Consider the following 19063-nt stretch of genomic DNA (forward strand, 5'->3'; position numbering starts at 1 on the left):
TATGAGCTTTCCACATTGAATTCAACTCCTAACATTATATTAGGAGGGAATAGGGTGTCTCATCATTACATAATTAAATGGACTTTAATCCCATCCCGATTACAGACTTGTGCACTAAGTCTCCTGTCAGACCTTTAGTCAAGTGATCTGCTAAATTTTGTTGCGATTTCACAAACTCAACCGAAATCACACCGTTCATGATTAGTTCTCTAATCATACTACATATAACACCTAGGTGTCTAGACTTACCATTATAAACTTACTTGTATGTGTTGGAGCATGAAAATGCTCTGCAATGTTGAGTGTTTATTAGGTTAGAATATTCCCTTGTATGAAAAGCATATTCCCTCCACTATTATATAAAGTGGAGGTGATGGTTATTTTATTATTAGTGTTCACTATGTAGACTTTGTAGTTTAGAGAGAGTGTGGTGGGATCTCTCCCACCAAGGGAGAGTTATCTCTCCCAACCCATGAGTGATGTAATATTTTATATATCTCTCTATCTATCTACTACAGTTTTTACTCACATATATTGTTCATCATGTTCATACATGATTATCTTCTTGGTAATATCTTCCGCACCGATCCAATCGACAAAATGGGAACCCACAAGTGGTATCAGAGCGAGACCTTGAAGATCTCACGATTAGTTCAAGGGAACGATCCCAATTGGTTTATTATCTTGAAGATTTTCGTCATATATACTGTGAGTTATTTACTGTTTTGTTGGTGATGTTGTTATCAAATAAGAAAAATGCTGCTACGGTTCATTACATTTTGTTGCTGTTGAATTTGAGTTTATGAAAAGAAAAATATGTTTGCTGAAGAAGATGAAGTTCTTTTTAAAAATGTGGTGTTTGATCTTATTATCTTATGCAAAAAGGTGTTTAGAAAAAGACAAAAATATGGTTATAGGGTAAGAGATTGAACAAAAAGTCATGAGTTTGGAGTATGTGATTTTTAGAAGTGTTGGGATAATTATTTCGGAATGTACAAAGTGTTGAGCTGGTGATACAAATGTTAAATGCATGCTATTGCCAAGATGAAATTTAATTTGGTGTGTTTGGGTAAAAAAAAAAAAAAAAAAAAAAAACTCGAGATTACAAGTGATTCGTGCATAGGTACAAACTTGTTTTTTCTTATGAGAGAATTAATAGGGGATATGATGTTCATCATGCTTGAAATTGGTATACACCACCTCTTTATCCAAAGCGTGAGAAGCACACACCAATCAAAAGGCACATCAGCCATCTTCTCTTTAGAATTTTTTGATTTTTGGCTATGGACACACGAAAAGTCAAACAAAAATTTCTTGTTAAAACATTAAATGTTGTTGAAAAATTGGGTGACAGCCGACTTGTACCAGCCTCACCATCAACGTGTGTACATCACCTTCCAACCCATTTGCGACACATCAGCTCACTTGGCGTATAGAAGAACAAGCGTGAGGGAACAAAGGCTGACAGATGACAGCCTTCTGCAGCTTTTCCAAGTCAAACTTTATAATCTTATTTCTCTCACTTGCTTTTGTCTTATTTCTCTCACTTGCTTTTGTTCCATGCCTTCAACTTTTAGCACTTAAACTCCGGACTCCCCATGCACCTACCTTCCGGAATCACTTTCACTGTTTCGGACGTCAGAACCTTTTTATTTTCCCATTCCGGACCTTCAGATCCATGCATTTTCTTCCGGACTCAACCCCTACTTCGGAACATTATATAGCTATTCCGGAACCCATCTTACATTTCGGATTTTTTTATTTTAAAACTCATTTCTAACCCAATTTTTTTTATTCGGACCTTATTTTTTACTTTTGCTTCGCACCCATTTCCCCTTACCCATTTCTAACCTATATTCCACTCCTAACCCATTTCCTATTTTTATTATCTCCGAAATTCTTTTTTTTATTTCCTTTTTAAGCCTTTTTTATTATAACCAATTTATTCCTTCATTTTATTTTAAAACCAATTAATTTTATTTAACACATATTATTTTTTTTAATACTAATTATTTTTATTAAAACCAATTATTTTTTAAACACCAATTTTAGCCCCATGGTTCATGACTTCATCATTATGAGTGACAACACAGTTGGTTCAGAGATTATTATTTGTGTCTCACCTCTACCGAGCAACTCGCATTTGCCACCTCATATTTATGTGCTTCAGAGATTGATCATTTCCGAGGTTCGCATTTTTACTCCCTTCGGACTATTTATATATGGTCTCAGACCATTATTTGGGAGTTCGGGTTTGCATTTCGGTTATCGGCATCACTTCGGTTCAGCATTATGATTCTTTAGCAGCGGGTTTATCATATATATATTCTACAGTGTTTGTTCCATTCGAAGATACATCACCATATCTACCCATGACCGAAAAATAATATCCTCGTTTTTACGGGTAGATGCTCACATCAAGGGGGAGCGTGCGATGCTCCATCATATCCGACATATTCTCTTGCCCAGTTTCATGATTATTTGTGATCTTTATTTCATGGTCGATCAAAAATAGGGGGAGAATCATGAGCATCCATTCTGGTTTATTATTGGAGTATTGACGTTAGAGACATTTGAAGACGGTGATCGATTTAATATTGTTATGTGGCATTGATTATTGATCTTCACAGATTGAATTTTTGGCACTACTAGATGGTTCTTCGGATTATGATTATTTATCTTCAGACTCTACACTTTGGGATGTCTCATTTGTGTTTGCATCCGGTTCAGATCTTATGATTGATCAATTTTGGATTTGCGATATTTTGAAGACGATGATTATTTTAGTGATGCGGCGTGACACTTATTTTTGATCTTACGATCAAAATTTTGGCATTGCTAGACCATGTCTTCGGATTCACATTATTTATCATTCAGACTTTATTTTTGGATACTTCACACTTTCAGCAGGTTATTCTTCGGATATTATTTGGTGCATTATCACTCGATTTCGGAATATTGAAGACGTTGTGTGATTCGACATTGTGCTCTTCGGTTCTACAGTCGAGCGGGAGACTGTGAACATGATTGGTTTTTGGGGACTGATCATATTCGAAGATTGGGATTTCATACTTTTATTCAGAGATTTTGGTTTCTCTGTATGTTCTTAGATGATAGAGATTCCATTGCCAGATTCCGAGATCACGACTGCTTCAGCTTTTTCGAGACACTTCAGCACCAGATCCACCGGACCTGCCTGTCGGATGTTCTGCCTTTTATCACTGCTTTACCCTCACCATTTCTAAGCATTTAGGGAGAGATTGTTGGAGCATGAAAATGCTCTGCAATGTTGAGTGTTTATTAGGTTAGAATATTCCCTTGTATGAAAAGCATATTCCCTCCACTATTATATAAAGTGGAGGTGATGGTTATTTTATTATTAGTGTTCACTATGTAGACTTTGTAGTTTAGAGAGAGTGTGGTGGGATCTCTCCCACCAAGGGAGAGTTATCTCTCCCAACCCATGAGTGTTCTTGTAATATTTTATATCTCTTTATCTATCTACTATAGTTTTTACTCACATATATTGTTCATCATGTTCATACACGATTATCTTCTTGGTAATATCTTCCGCACCGATCCAATCGACAAAATGGGAACCCACAGTATGCATTAGCCAAAGCGATTGCACTATCATAGAGGATAGAAATAGGTGCTATCGGTTTAGACCACAAAGGAATCTCATAGACTAAATTCCTTAGCCACTCTGCTTCTTTACCAGCAGCTGCTAACGCAATAAACTCAGATTTTATTGTTGAGTTTGTAATGCAAGATTGCTTCTTGGAAGCCCAAGAAATGGAACCTCCCTCAAGAAAGAATACCCAACGATAAGTTGAGGAATGGTCCTCCATGTTGGTTATCCAACTTGCATCCGAATGACCTTCTAAAACCGAAGGACTTCCCAAGTAACTCAAACCATAATCCATGGTTCCTTTGAGATACTTAAACACTCTATTCATTACTTTACAATGTTGAGCATTAGGATTACTAGTGTACCTGCTCAACTTACCCACATCAAAACCTATATCAGGTCTGGTACTTGTCATGGCATACATCAAGCTACCAATAGCCTTAGAGTATTCCAATTGTGAAATGAGAACGCCATTATTTGGCATTAGTTTCACACTTGGATCCATAGGAGTACTCACAGGAGAACAGTCGGTAAAATTAAACTGCTTGATAATTTTCTCAATATAATGACTTTGAGTCATCACCAAACCTTTGTTCATCCTTTTAATTCTTATTCCAAGAATTACATCAGCCTCTCCTAAATCTTTCATGAAAAGCTTAGATGATAACAGTTTCTTTGTTTCATCTACTTGATTTTGGTCGGTACCAAAAATCAACATGTCATCTACATATAAGCAAATGATCACTCCAGCTCTAATAGCATCATCAAATCTACTATAAACACATTTGTCACATTGGTTTGTCTTGAAACCAGAAGACAAAATAACCTCATCAAATTTTTGATGCCATTGTTTAGGCGCTTGTTTTAGCCCATACAAAGATTTGACAAGTTTACAAACCATATGCTCTTTACCGGGCATAACGAAACCTTCTGGTTGTTTCATGTAAACTTCCTCGTCAATATCACCATTTAAAAAGGTTGTTTTCACATCCATTTGGTAAATAACTAGATTGTGGATACTTGCCAAGGCAATCAACAATCTAATAATAGAAATACGTGCAACTGGAGCATACATATCAAAATAGTCAACACCGGGTTTTTGTCTAAATCCTTAATGACTAACCGGGCTTTGAATTTGTCAATAGTACCATTAACATTCATTTTCTTTTTGAAAATCCATTTGCAACCAAGTGGTTTAGAATCTGGAGGCAAATCAGACAACACCCATGTGTTGTTCTCAAGGATTGATGACATTTCATCATCAATTGCTTCCTTCCAAAAGGCACTATCGTGAGACTCCATGGCCTCTTGATATGTAACGCCCGTAGATCCGGGCTAGTCAATTTAGAGACAATAAGCATCAAAAATGAGTTTTTAATGGTAGATTATTTAGAAGGATTAATCTTTTCCAAGTGGTAGTATATGTTACAAGGGTTCCGTACATATAAAGAACGCCGAAATCCGAGTTATAACGAAGGAGTTATGACCTGTCGAAGTTTCGCGACAGAACCGGCACGGCACCGGGAGACGTAAATAGTGAATTTACGAAAGAGCGACTTTTAGCATTAGCGATCTAAACAAAAGTCATAGAATACGTTAAACCGAGAGCGTTCATAAAAAGAACGCCCAAATCTGACTTCGTATGAGGAAGTTATGATTTTTCGAAGTTTCGGCTTAACAGTCTACAACCCGAAGTTCGAATATTAGATCGAGCGGTTTTTAGTCGACATAACCTAAACGAGAATCGAAGATGTCGTTAATAGTAGCATAATGATAAAAAGACAGACAAAAACGGGTGTCAGATGAAGAAGTTATGAATTTTTAATGGATCAATCCTGTCCCGGCCTGTTAAAAATATAACTTTAAAAATCAAGTCAAAATTAGCCGATGGAATCTAAACGAAAGTTGTAGAGTACGTTCCCGCCTACACGTGGATATAAAGAACGTCGAAAATGGAGCTCGTATGCGAAAGATACGAATTTTTGAAGTCGGAAGTGCAAATCACGAAGGCTGTGCGAGGGGTACGCCCAACGTTCTCCTTACGCCTCGCGTACGAGGTTCGGAACGCCTCGCGTTCTCTTCTGCGGACTGAAGGATGCCACGTCGCCCCATCCGAAGCGCGTCATGTGTTGATCTTATCCGAGGCTACGCCCCGCGTAGACTTGCTGAACGCCCAGCGTTCCGAGGAGCTGGACCCTATAAAAGGGGAGCGAAGGCAGCCGACTTCTTCACTCGTTCCTCCCATCTTTCTCTCACTAGTTTCTCTCTCTACCATCCCTAACCCCCCCTAAGCCTAGGTAAACCCCCTAGCACCCGAAGGAATCCCCGAGGCTCCCGGAGTCCCGAGAAAAAGGGTCTTTCGGTTCGGAAATGCTGCTCCAAGCGAAGCCCGATTTTCGAGAAAACCCACTGTAAGTGAGCTACCCCTATGCTATTTTTAATATAGCTTTTAATTAATTATAGTAACGTTATTAGGACCTTATAATATGTATTTGGGCTATTATTATGAGTTATATAAGTGTCGTTATAATATCTTTTAACTACTCGCGGTACGGGAAATCTGGTTTAAAGGGCCGCTTAGGGTTGTTGGATTTCGGAAGTGCTATATGCCAAAATGGTCCTCCCCTACGGTGTTTTATGTCTGGCCCCTGTCTGTACATAGTGGTTGGAAATTATTGTTTAACGCTTATATAATAGTAATGATAGTTAGACTATTAATTAGTCTCGATGAATATTAGACTAAACCCTAGTGGTAATGATACTAGGTTTTGACGAGGGAAAACGGTTTTAAGTAACGAAGCGTTGTCCGAGTACCGAGTCACCACCTTATCAAGTGAGTGCATAGTTACTTTCATCTTACACATAGATATGAAGTATTTTATATAAATTACATGATATATGTGCATATCGTTTGAATACTTGTTGTCTATGCTGAATGAAAGATTTTATACATGTTTTAAATGATTTAAACTGTATATGTATTTTATATCTACAAAATATGTTGGGTAAAACATGGGTAGATGAAATATGAATTGAATGTTGAGATAAGAGGTGATATAGACCATGAGATAAGGGTGAGAGGTGAACAATAAGAGAATCCTTTTACCCAAGCGTGGCCCCGTCATCTAGCAGAGTATGGATGACAACCACAGACTATGCTAGACAGTCCAGTGGAACACTAGCAGGCTCGCAACCTGTAGGTGTTGTGAACGATGTGTTCACCCGGTGTACTCTAAACCCTGGCGACCATGCAGACCTGGTGCCTAAACCTTGGCGATCATGCAGACTTGGTGGCTAAACCTTGGCGATCATGCAGACTTGGTGCCTAAACACTGACGACTATGCAGACTTAGTGCCTAAACCCCGACGACTATGCGGACTTCGTGCCTGTTGTATAAATCCTGGCGACTATGCAGACTTAGTGCCTAAACCCCGGTGACGATGGACTTCGTGCCGATTCCTTAGGAAAGAATGAACGAGTAATAGCTAATTCTTAGGGTAAATCCTTAAGAGTAAAGAAGATAATGGGTATGGGTAATTGGGTTAATTGTTTGATGATTAAACATAATAATTATATTATTGTGGGTTGAAAACCCTATGTACTCACCAGGTTTCCCAACCTGACCCACTCAGTTTATTTATATCACAGGTGTTGATATGAAGTCACATTACACTGAGAGATTAAGGAGATATAAATCCCTAGTGATAATGAATGTAAGTTCTGTTTATGCTTATGTTTCTGTATTGAAGATGACATCCCAAATGTTTTAAAATGAATAAAAATACTTTTCTTCGAAAATGCCTTGATAACATATTTATCATGTTTTACTGGGAACAAATTCCGCAACATTTTTATTAAAAAAGGTACTCTGATTTTTATAAAGCATAAACAAAATCGGTCTTTTCTGGCCGTGAAAATGGGGATGTCACATGATATGTCTTAGGATCATATTCAATACTATATCAATAAGAGTATTCAAGATTAATTTCATCCCTTGAACCTTCCACCAAATACAGTTGGAAGTCGGATCTGAAATTTTTCGCAATTTGGCCTTTTTTGCTTCTGCGAAGCACTTGTGGTTCTTGTACATTACCACCATCTTGACTTTTTGAATTTTGCACTTTATTAGTACCAAAATTCAGATCCTTAGGACTTTGAATCGATGAAAAACGCATCTCATCAAAAATTGCATCCCGTGATTCGATAACGGTGTTAATCGAAACTGAATCATTAGGTTCTATTACATAAAACCTATATACCTTGGAATGTTCAGCATATCCAATGAATATAAAATCAATTCTATGTTCTCCCAAATTTTTCTTTTTGGGCTCGGTGAGTTTTACAACTGCCCGACATCCCCAAACCTGAAAATAACTCAGATTCGGCTTTTTCTTGAACCAAAGTTCATATGGGACTGTTTTGTTCCTTTTATTTGGAACCCTATTTAATAAATAGCAGGCCGTTAACATGGCCTCTCCCCAGAATCCATCACTTAATCCCGAGTATGACAACATCGAGTTTAACATTTCCTTTAAAACTTGATTTTTGCGTTCAACAATACCATTCTGTTAGGGTGTGTAAGGTGTTGTGGTCTCATGAATGATATGTACTGATTGGAAGTATATGGGATCCATATATTCACCTCACCTATCAATCCTAAGACATTTAACCGGATTGCCCAATTGCAATTCCACATCGGTTTTGTATATTTTGAATTTATCTAAGGCTTCGTCCTTAGATTGTAACAAATACACATAGCAAAACCGAGTGCAGTCATCAATAAAGGTGACTACATACTTTTTATTTACCAAAGTAGGAATGGAGTGAAAATCATACAGGTCACTGTGTACAAGTTCGAAAACAGCTGAATTTCTAGTGACACTAGGAAAGGGTTGTTTTGGCACTTTTGTAAGCATGCATGTTTTACATTTATTAGAAGTCATATCAAAGGCTGGAATTAATCCATATTTTGACATCTCATGCATCCTTCTAAAGTTGACATGACCTAATCTTACATGTCAAAGCATAGATTTATCAACATTAGAAGCAGAAGATACAAATGCAGATTTTTGAACAATTAATAATTTGACAACAATATTCAAACGAAACATTCTATTATTTAAATATCCAAAGCCAACAAAGATTCCACCCTTAGATAAGATAAACTTATCCGACTCAATAACTTGTTTAAAACCATCATAATTCAAACAACTAGAACTAACAAGATTCTTGTGAATCTTGGGAACAAACAAAACATCAAAAAGCCTAATTGTCTTTCCAGAAGTAAATTCAAGAAACACGACACCAACACCACAAATAGGAATAAATGAATCGTCTCCTATTTTCAGCACCGACCCATCTTCAAGCGGAGTTAATGTTTCAAACATCCGTTTATCCTTGCATACATGGTTCGTTGCCCGGAGTCGATCCACCAAGTAACATCACCATCCTGTACATAGAATGATTCAGGAATGAATGAGACATAGTAAACATAATTCTGATTAGAATTATCAAAGTTAGTCAAAAACTGACCTCCTTTAACTTGGGCCGAAGACCCGTTCACCTTCCCATTGACTCCACTGTTTCCAACACCATTGTTGCCTAAGTTCACACGACAATCACGCTTGCAATGCCCAACCTGATTGCACCTCCAACAAACCATATCCTTTTTCTTTTTGTTGGAGTTGCTTGGGACATGTTCCTACTTACGTTTGTCATGTCCTTTGTGGTTCTGATTTCTTGGTTTGTTTTCAACCATATGAACCGAGGGCTGTCCAGATTCAACTTTCCCTTTGGGTTTATCAGATTGTCACTTTCCTTCGCACGAAGAGATTCTTCAATACGAATATGACTAGCAAGTTGAACCAAAGACAGTTCCTCCTTTTGATGTTTTAAGTTATGTTTGAAGTCTTTCCAGGAAGGAGGAAGTTTGTCAATGATGCTTGACACAACAATGGATTCATCCATATTCATACGATGCAGTTTAAACTGACCATATATGCCAAAGAGTTCATTGTATCGTTCAGTGACAGACCTTGAATCGTCCATCTTCAAATTATTAAAATCACTGACCAAGAACTTCTTGCTAGAAACGTCCTCAGTGATGTATTTTAATTCAAGGGTGTCCCACAACTCCTTGGCACACAAGGCTTCGCAATAGCTATCAAATAGAGCATCAGACATACCGTTCAGAATGTGACATTTGCAGATATAGTCATCATTGTCCCACTTATGTCTCCTCCTTATCTCTTTAATTGTCTCAGTAGCACCTTCCTCAACCTCCGGTGGTCTTGGAGTAGTCAGCACGTATGCTGCCTTTACAGTAGTCAGCATGAAGTGCATCTTCTTCTTCCAACGCCTGAAATCGACGCCTTCTGTAACAAATCGTTATTTCAAACCTATGTAATAGTATAGGTCAATGTGTATTTCTTTTTATAATAATAAAAAGAAATTTTAGCATAATGTGCATATTTACATAATTGACCCTCAAAAATAAATTATTTAACAATCTCGATTGGGATGAACCAAGTGATAGAGATTGTAACAAGGTTTCCAAAAACATAAAGAACACTAAAATCCGAGTTATAACGAAGAAGTTATGACCAATCGAAAATCTGCGACAAAACCGACAAAACACTGTTCAGTGTAAAAACTGAATTCTCAATAAAAGGCTTTTTAGCCTTAACAATCTAAATGAAAGTTGTAGTTTATGTTAAACCGATAACTTTCATAAAAAGAACGGAAAAATCTGACTTCGTATGAGGAAGTTATGATTTTTCTAAGTTCCAGTATAGCAGTGTACAACTAAAAACTCGAAATAAAGATCGAGCGATTTTTAGCCGACACAACCTAAACGAGAATTGTAGGTCTTGTCGGTAGTAGTACAACGGTAAAAAGACAGACGAAAACGGACGTCGGATGAAGAAGTTATGAATTTTTAACGGATTCCCGTCCCGGTCTGTTTAAAATAATAATATTAAAAATAAAGTCAAAATTAGCCGAAGAAGTCTAAACGATAGTCATAGAGTATGATTTTACCTACGCGTGCATATAAAGAACGCCAAAAACGGAGCTCGTATGCGAAAGTTATGATTTTCGCAAGTTTTGGCACAAAAATAAAGAAAAATAGGAAAACCGGGCAACTTCGCATGTGACACGTCACCTCGCACGTGGCAGCTGCTGAGTGGATCGAAGCCATGCGTGGCACCTCCTGATTCGACCAACTCCGCGGTCCAATCATCCTCGGACAGCCTCGCATGAGACACCCCGGAGACACACCTCGGATGCTGCCTTCGCACGTGTCCTTCTTCTATTGGACTGAAGTGCGGTCCAGTCCGAGCCAGCCAGCAGCGAGCCTGCGGTCCGAAGTAGCCCCTTCCTTCGCCATCTGTCCGATGCGTGGCAGCCTCGCATAGCCTCGGACCCGAGGCTTCGGCCTATATAAGGCATGCGAGGGTTCCGGATCTTTTTACACTTTTCACCCCTAAATTCATTCTCTTTCACATTTTCCACTTCCACAAACTCATATACAACCCCTAAAGCCCCGGTATCAAGTCTCGAACCCTAAGCAAGCCTCGAATCCCCGAGATTCCCGAGAAGTAACCTCTCTCCTGTCGAAACTCTGCCCAATTTGAGCTGGTTTCTCGACAAACAAACTCCTTTTCGTGAAACGAAACTCTATCCAATTCACCACCTATCAAGTGAGTACATACCCCCGTATTTTCATAATTTCTACTGTTTTAAGGGGGGGAATACAAGCATAACACAAGAACTTTGTGTTATAAAATCATGATTTCAAATCATGATAAAACAACATTAAATCATTAAAAATACTCAAAACATTAAACTCTTTTATAAACTTATATTTTTCCCCAAAATTTATATATATATATATATATATATATATATATATATATATATATATGTATATAAATGAGATTTAAAAGACTTAGGACTGATAACTCATTATGGGTCCTTTTCCTTGTTTGGATGTGGGCTTAAAGTACCGGTTATTTGTCCAAGTGTCGTTTAAATTTTACTTATATATAAAATTGTATATGTATATAAATATAATAGTTATTTCATCAGTTTAACTACCTTTGTAACATGCTGAGCAAGGGATTACATGCAAACATGGTTAAATACACATTCAGAAAGTACATATAAATTATAATAGGTATAATTTATACATAGAACAATAATTCTTGATACAAGTATACTAGAATACACAGTCTTACAAGAAACTAGGGTTTTGATACAGAACAAATCAAGATTTACACTAATCAAATACATGTTTGGAATACTAATTCAAGAACATACTGTCAATCATTATTTCAGAATGATTGGGTTTTGATTCATGAACATACTGTCAATCATTATTTCAGAATGATTGGGTTTTCAAAACTAATATACATGAAACGCTTATATGCTTTTTATGAGACACTCTATTCAGGTTGTTTATTTCACTTTAGACAACATAGGAAAAGTCCTGACATTATAACCAGAATCTCCAGCCGGGGATCGAAACAAGTGTGTGTAGATCTATATCGGGATTGACAACCCCGCACTCAGACTGCTAGCTACAGTTAGATGAGTGGCAATTGTTATCACCAGTTTAAATGCCCACAAAGCGTTTGTTTCAGGCCATCAGTCATAGTATGGTTATAATAACTCATTAAAAAGATATTAACAATACGTTAGTGTATAAATAACTAAACGAAAGTACACCTTCAAAGTACCAATTTACAGAATACAAAATACAAAGATTCAATATAGTTTTCAACAACAGCTGGTGGAGCCAGGCACACTCTCAGTTACAAGTTTTCATAAGTAATACAAATACAAAACATTAATACATAGAGAACGGTTTTATGGGAATAAAACTACTTTTCATATACAACATAAAATATAGGATTTTCTGGAACAAGTTACATATACAAGATACAGAGATACTCTTTCAAACATAAACACTTATGCACTCACTCAACTTTATGTTGATACTCTCTTTTCAAATTACTTGTATTCTCAGGGAAATAATACACAGGTACTCCCCGAGCTTTTTGAGAAGATGGAGCTTTGTTGAGTCATATCTTCTTTTGTATAACTATATTATAACGCCCCGTTCGAAAAGTACTTATTTATGAACTTCCGAGATCAAGAGTAAGGGCGTTTCGGTCTTTTATGGGCAATGGGTTTTATTCGAGAAGGTTTCGGGTCGGGGTGTGTTGCTAGAAGCATAGGGCTTCTCGCCACCTTTTCGTGGATATAAAGTTCGTAGGAAGCGGACTTAGAATAAAGGAGTTCTGACACTTTGAAGATAGTGTCAACAATGGTCCCTAAAGGAAATATCTGGCAAAGGGGTCCTAGGCATGCATGGAGTGCATGCGTGTAATTGGCTGTGTATGCCCAGCGTAAGCTAGGTTACGCCCAGCGTAGAGTGGATAAATGAACGCGGGTGTTGGGGGCGTACGCCCAGCGTACATGATGTACGCCCAACGTACGTCCAGAGTCTTTAAACCCTAATTTGAGGGTGAGCCACTATATATAGAACATAATGGCTTCAACCCTAGCCCCCATATCAGCCTCCCTAACCTCAAAAGAAACCCTAGAACGTTCCAACCTCCATTTTTAGAGATCTTGGCCTTGGAAAGCTCATCTTGGTGGTTTAAGCTTGGTAGAGGAAAAGAGGAAGTTGTCAAGGAAGGAGTTGGGTGGCTGGAGCTCGTAGATCTGGGAAGGCATCATCTTCTGGAGCCCTTTTGAGGTATAAAGTCTCTTACTTGTCATCTATTTTGTGTAGATCTTGGTGTTATGAAGTTTTGACATCATTTCTTGTCCTAAAACCCCAAAGTGATGCATGATGTGAGTTGGTTGAGATTAGCTGTCCTTTCAGACCTTAGGAGAGGTCTTGAGTGAGAAAAATGAGGTCCCAATGGCTTTGGTTGTCTCATGTATGATGTAGGTGGGTCTTAATGGATTAAGACCTTGAGTTAAGAGCTTTATGGACGTCCCAAGTGATAAAGTTTGAGACTTTATGGATCCTAGGCATGTTTGGTCGATGGATCTGAAGTTTGGGCTTAAGAGCTTAAGTCATTAAGAACTTATGAGGACTTTTAGTTCAGCGAGTTTACGCCCCGCGTAAAGTGATGTACGCCCAGCGTACTCACCATTCTGCCTGTACGCTTAGCGTACATGGGGGGGGGGGGGTACGCCCCGCGTACTCTGTCTGTATGGATCGTGAGTTTTTGGGCCATGGTTTGGGGCATGTTTGGGTATTTGGGCCTTAGTGGGCCATCATAAATCATATTATATGGACCAAGGAATATATTTTGGGCTTAGGGTGAGGCCCATTAAGGGATTGGGCCCAATGTAGCAAATTGGGCCATTAGTGGGTCACTAGTGGGCTTGAGAAGCTTACCTAGTGTTGGGCCCTTCATATTATGGTGTTGGGCCTTAGTCATGGACCAGATTGGGTTAAGGGTAAAATGGTCAATTTACCCTTAGAAGGATATTGTTTTGGGCTAAGTGTTATTGTGGCATTGATAGTTCGGGGAGCTAGAGGAGCAGCAGTGCGGGGATTGTCAGATAGCAGCCAGAAGGGTACCAGCAGTATTTCGGCAGTCGCAAGGTGAGTTATCCTCACTATATCGACAGGGTCTACAGCACCAAGGTCGGCCCTTTAACGGATGGAAATCCGGGTATTGATTGTTATGTGATTGTTTTGCTAGATCTGCATCCTGGTATTTAGGATGGTGTTATGTTAGTGACCTGGTTAAGGTCGGTACCCGGGATATAGGGTAATGTTATGCTAGTGACCGGTTAGGTCGGAATCCTAGTTAGGATGTTGATATGCTATGTGATCTGTTAGACTGTTGTCTGGTTGAGCATTGTTATGTGATTATTTGTTTTATGTGCACACGGTTGTTTGACGGGGGTTGGGTTGAGGCGGGTCCTGCTTAGTGCTATAGGCCAACATACCCAGGGCGGACCGGACATTCCGAAGGCCCAGCGAGCGGTCCGAATAGGCTGAAGGCCCCGAGAGGGCGGACCAGACGTGCCGAGGCTTGGAGAGTGGACCAGGCCGACTGAAGGCCCGGTGTGGGCGGACCAATCATACTGTAGACTCAGAGAGTGGACCAGGTGGATTGAAGGCCCGGTGCGGGCGGACCAATCACACTGTAGACTCGATGTACATGGCTAGACTCGGAGGGTGGACCAGGTGGACGGAAGGCCCGGTGCGGGCGGACCAGTCACACAGTAGACCCGATATGCGTGGCTGTTCCATTTGTGATATGATATAAGTATGTTATGTGTGGTTGGTATTTTGGGGGTAACTCACTAAGCTTTCGGGCTTACAATTGTAGTGTTATGTTTCAGGTACTTCAAGAGATCGTGGCAAGTCGAAGGCGTGATCGTACCGCTCCTCATGTTTTACGATTTTTATGATATGGTTATGGGGGATACTCTGATAATAAACTATTTTGAAAACGAGATGTATGAAGTTAATGGTTTTTGAATGAATGAAAATGTTTTAATTTGACTCAATTTTATGGGTGTTACAAGTTGGTATCAGAGCCTTGGTTTGAGTGAATTGGAGGAACATTCGTGTGAATCCAGTCTCAAATCAAGGAGGGATTTTCAAAATGGTTTTCAAAAGGTTTTCGTGATAAGTAAAGGAGGATGCAGAGGGTACGATCAGCCAGAGCCAGTAAGTAGACCCCAAAATACCATACAAGCTATTTGATTATGTGATATGTTTGAACAACATGCTAGTGATCGGCTAAGGATCTTCAGGAATTTGCATGATAGAATTGCCTGATTATATGATGCCTATTAGCCTAGGGTTATCCTTATATGAGATATGCAGCTTTCCCTCTAAGATTGAGGTTTGAGCGGGTGTGTATATATATGGTTAGAGTGTTGTGGTGATACTTGAGACAAATATGGGTAGGTGTGGAAGGTAGTATGGGCCCGTACTACTGAAAGCACAAGACCCATACGCGTATCAAGGAAGTCAAAACTCTCTAGGGTATCGGTTATGTGATAGTTCCCCCGGGTGGATATGTGATGTGTCTAAGGGTCTTGTTGGTGTATTGCAGTATGGCGATTACGAGACGTTTCGGGGCAGGATCCAGTTCGGGATCGGGATCAGGAGAGGGTGGTCAGGATGGAGCAGTGCCACCCGAGGTCATCGGTCAGATGAGTACGGACGAGTTGGATGCCAGGATTCGTGAGATCCTGCATGATGAGGTTGCTGCTATGTTCCGGGCTGAGTTGCCGGAGATGTTTGGGTCGATCAAGACCGCCATGCTTGAGTACTTTGATGAGCGCTATGCAGCTCTTGCGGAGACGGCTGCCGCGGCTGTACCAGCGGCAGGGGGAGGAACCGGTCGAGGTTTTCAGTATCGGGACTTCGATAATACGAAGCCCCATACTTTCGATGGAGTTCAGGATCTGATCGTTGCGATGAGATGGTTGTCAGACGTGGAGGGTTGTTTCTTCACGTGTTCATGCCCTGCGGATCAGAGGGTGAGGTATGCTCTGAACCTTTTAAGGCTCGAAGCGAAGGACTGGTGGAGGTTGACTACGGGATCTTATTCTGACGCGCAGCAGGCTGCGGTTACGTGGGATCAGTTCCGGGAAATGTTCAGTACCCGTTATGTTCCACGGGTTGAGAGAGAGAGGTTGGCTCAGGAGTTTCTGGAGCTGAAGCAGGATTCAGAGTCGGTGACGGAGATCACCAGGATGTTTACTGAGAGGGCGATGTTTTGTCCGGAGTTTGCTTCGGAGCAGGCTCAGATGTCCCGATATCTGAGTATGCTCAAGAGGGATACCAGGCAGTTTGTGTCTACGCAGAGGTACGAGACTTTGCTGGAGTTACAGGAGGCCGCTCGGCGGCGTGAGTTGGAGATGGAGTTGCAGTTGCGAGAGCAGAGGCAGGCCCCGGTGTAGTCGCAGCTGGCGCCGAAACGGTTCAAAACCGTTGACTCTAGGGTTGGAGGTCAGAGCAGCCACACTTGTGAGAAGTGTGGGAAGGGTCATGCCGGAATTTGTAGGTCCGGTAGTACGTGCCGCAAGTGCGGAAGGGAGGGGCATTATGCGAGGGATTGCCGACAGTCAGCCCCGGTACAGGATATGAGGATTTGTTATCACTGCCATCAGGTTGGACACTTGAGGGCCAACTGTCCACAGCTTGTTACAAGACCGGTGCAGGCTCCAGCGCCGGCCACTTTGAGGATTATGGGTGGAGGTCAGGGTGGAGCGGAGCCTCCGAGGGCTCAGGGACGCGCATTCCAGCTTACGGCAGAGGAGGTCAGGGCAGAGCCAGATGCAGCTGCGGGTATGTTTCCATTTTGATGTCTTGTTATCTGTTGATTATGTGGTATTGTAAATCTGTCTACCTTGTTCCGCATGTTTCGTAGTATGATTGAGGATCTTAGTAGTTAGGAGTTGTAGTTAGCGTTCAGGAGGACTCTTGGACAAAAGATAAGGTACATGATCTCGTTGCTAGGAATAGCGACTGCGATGCAAGAAGTGTTCAGTTGGGATTCGAACTTCCTTAGAGTTCGGGTGTACAATGGCGGAAGGGTCATTCGGTGGAGGTTACTCACTCCCGAGGGAGTCAGTTCATGGATAAGAGGGAATATATGGAGTAAGGGCGATTGAGCTATGCCGGTTTTGGGCATCGGTGGTTAGTAGTCAGTGCACTAAGTGGGGAGAATTGGAAAATTCTTCGGTAAAACAGCAAGTATCCAGGGTTGGTTAGCTGTTTAGATTTATCAGTGTTGTTAGCCGAGAGTATGGCATGATTAGAGCAAGTGATAGACAAGTGGGGCAGGGAACAGACCATGATTTCAGTTAAGGTAGTTGGTCGATGTGAGGCCTGGGTTTAGGCCATGGAAAGGATTCCGGGAATGGAACTGGAGTTCGGAACCCCAAGAGGGCTAGAACAGACTGCATGAGAGAGATTCCCGAGAAGAATGGATCAGGGTGATGTGCGACAGTCTTTGAGCGGTCCGGATAGACTGAAGGCCGGTAGGCGTACCAGTCAGGCCGAAGGCTCGGGGAACGGTCCAGATAGGCTGAAGGCCCAGGAGGGCGGTCCAGACATGCTGAAGGTTCTGAGAGTGGTCCAGATAGGCTGAAGGCCTGGAAAGGCGGTCCAGTCATGCTGAAGACTCTGTATGTGATAGTGGATCGATATGAGGAGAATGAGTAAAATGTCGCCATGCAATAGTAATCGATATGGTTTGGCCCCAAGTATTGATCATGATGATGGAGATGGCTGGAGGTCGTGCATGTGCCTTGTTAGTTATGTGATCGGATTCAGAGTATATGGGAGTTAGAGAATAACGGTTGCTCTACATGGATAGTGTAGAGCGGAGTATAGCTCTGTGGCACTTATAGGTGCGGTAAGGGTTGATGAGTAGACTTCCTGGAAAGGAAAGGTATGTAGCTCCGGAAGGAGTATGGGTCCTCTGAGAGGAAGGCATGCAGAGTAAAAGGATGATCGAAGATGCTTCGGTTATTGGTAGTAAGCACTGGGATTGTACCAGATATATGGAAGCACATACGGGTTGGATGCCCGTTGAGATGCCCGTTGTGGCAATGTTGGATGATGCGCATGCATGTGTTCGGTCTCCTTGGAAGAGGAGAAGGTAAGGGATTCCCGATTGGAGATTGGGACAGAAGTAAGGTAGTGTCTTCAGGTGGCACTCAGTTGATGAGCGTTGTCATCAGAGAAAAGAAGCTGGTGACCGGCTTGAAGCAGTTGATCGGAACCCTGCAAGGGAAGAGATGGATTTAGAGATTCGATACCTGTGTTTGAGGGAAACTGAGCCGGTTTGAGATCAGTGGATGCACTGTAGGAGTATCATCCGAAAGTTTGTGTTGCCGCAGGCTTCGAGGACGAAGCCTAATTTAAGTGGGGGAGAATTGTAACACCCCGTTCGAAAAGTACTTATTTATGAACTTCCGAGATCAAGAGTAAGGGCGTTTCGGTCTTTTATGGGCAATGGGTTTTATTCGAGAAGGTTTCGGGTCGGGGTGTGTTGCTAGAAGCATAGGGCTTCTCGCCACCTTTTCATGGATATAAAGTTCGTCGGAAGCGGACTTAGAATAAAGGAGTTCTGACACTTTGAAGATAGTGTCAACAATGGTCCCTAAAGGAAATATCTGGCAAAGGGGTCCTAGGCATGCATGGAGTGCATGCATGTAATTGGCTGGGTACGCCCAGCGTAAGCTAGGTTACGCCCAGCGTAGAGTGGATAAATGAACGCGGGTGTTGGGGGCGTACGCCCAGCGTACGTCCAGAGTCTTTAAACCCTAATTTGAGGGTGAGCCACTATATATAGAACATAATGGCTTCAACCCTAGCCCCCATATCAGCCTCCCTAACCTCAGAAGAAACCCAGAACGTTCCAACCTCCATT

General features: G+C 41.0%; 1 protein-coding gene across 1 annotated transcript; it reads right to left on the reverse strand.

Moving 5' to 3' along the window:
• Positions 1–9073: 9073 nt before the first annotated feature.
• On the reverse strand, positions 9074–9974 carry LOC145158801 (uncharacterized). Its single transcript, XM_079077644.1, has 3 exons — positions 9342–9974; positions 9165–9270; positions 9074–9081 (listed from the first exon to the last, which is right to left on the reverse strand). Exons 1-3 carry the CDS (start codon positions 9972–9974, stop codon positions 9074–9076), a joined length of 747 nt encoding a protein of 248 aa, XP_078933770.1.
• Positions 9975–19063: the final 9089 nt, after the last annotated feature.

Source organism: Lactuca virosa, chromosome 2, assembly GCF_052849685.1.
Source record: "Lactuca virosa cultivar CGN04683 chromosome 2, Lactuca_virosa_CGN04683_v6, whole genome shotgun sequence".
NCBI lineage: Eukaryota > Viridiplantae > Streptophyta > Magnoliopsida > Asterales > Asteraceae > Lactuca > Lactuca virosa.

Excerpts from the sequence above, each read along its gene's own strand:
- LOC145158801 (XM_079077644.1), bottom strand. The coding sequence starts at position 9,974 with ATGCACTTCATGCTGACTACTGTAAAGGCAGCATACGTGCTGACTACT. Across the intron at positions 9,271-9,341 it reads CCACAAAGGACATGACAAAC|GTTGGGCATTGCAAGCGTGA; the intron begins GTAAGTAGGAAC and ends AGGTGCAATCAG.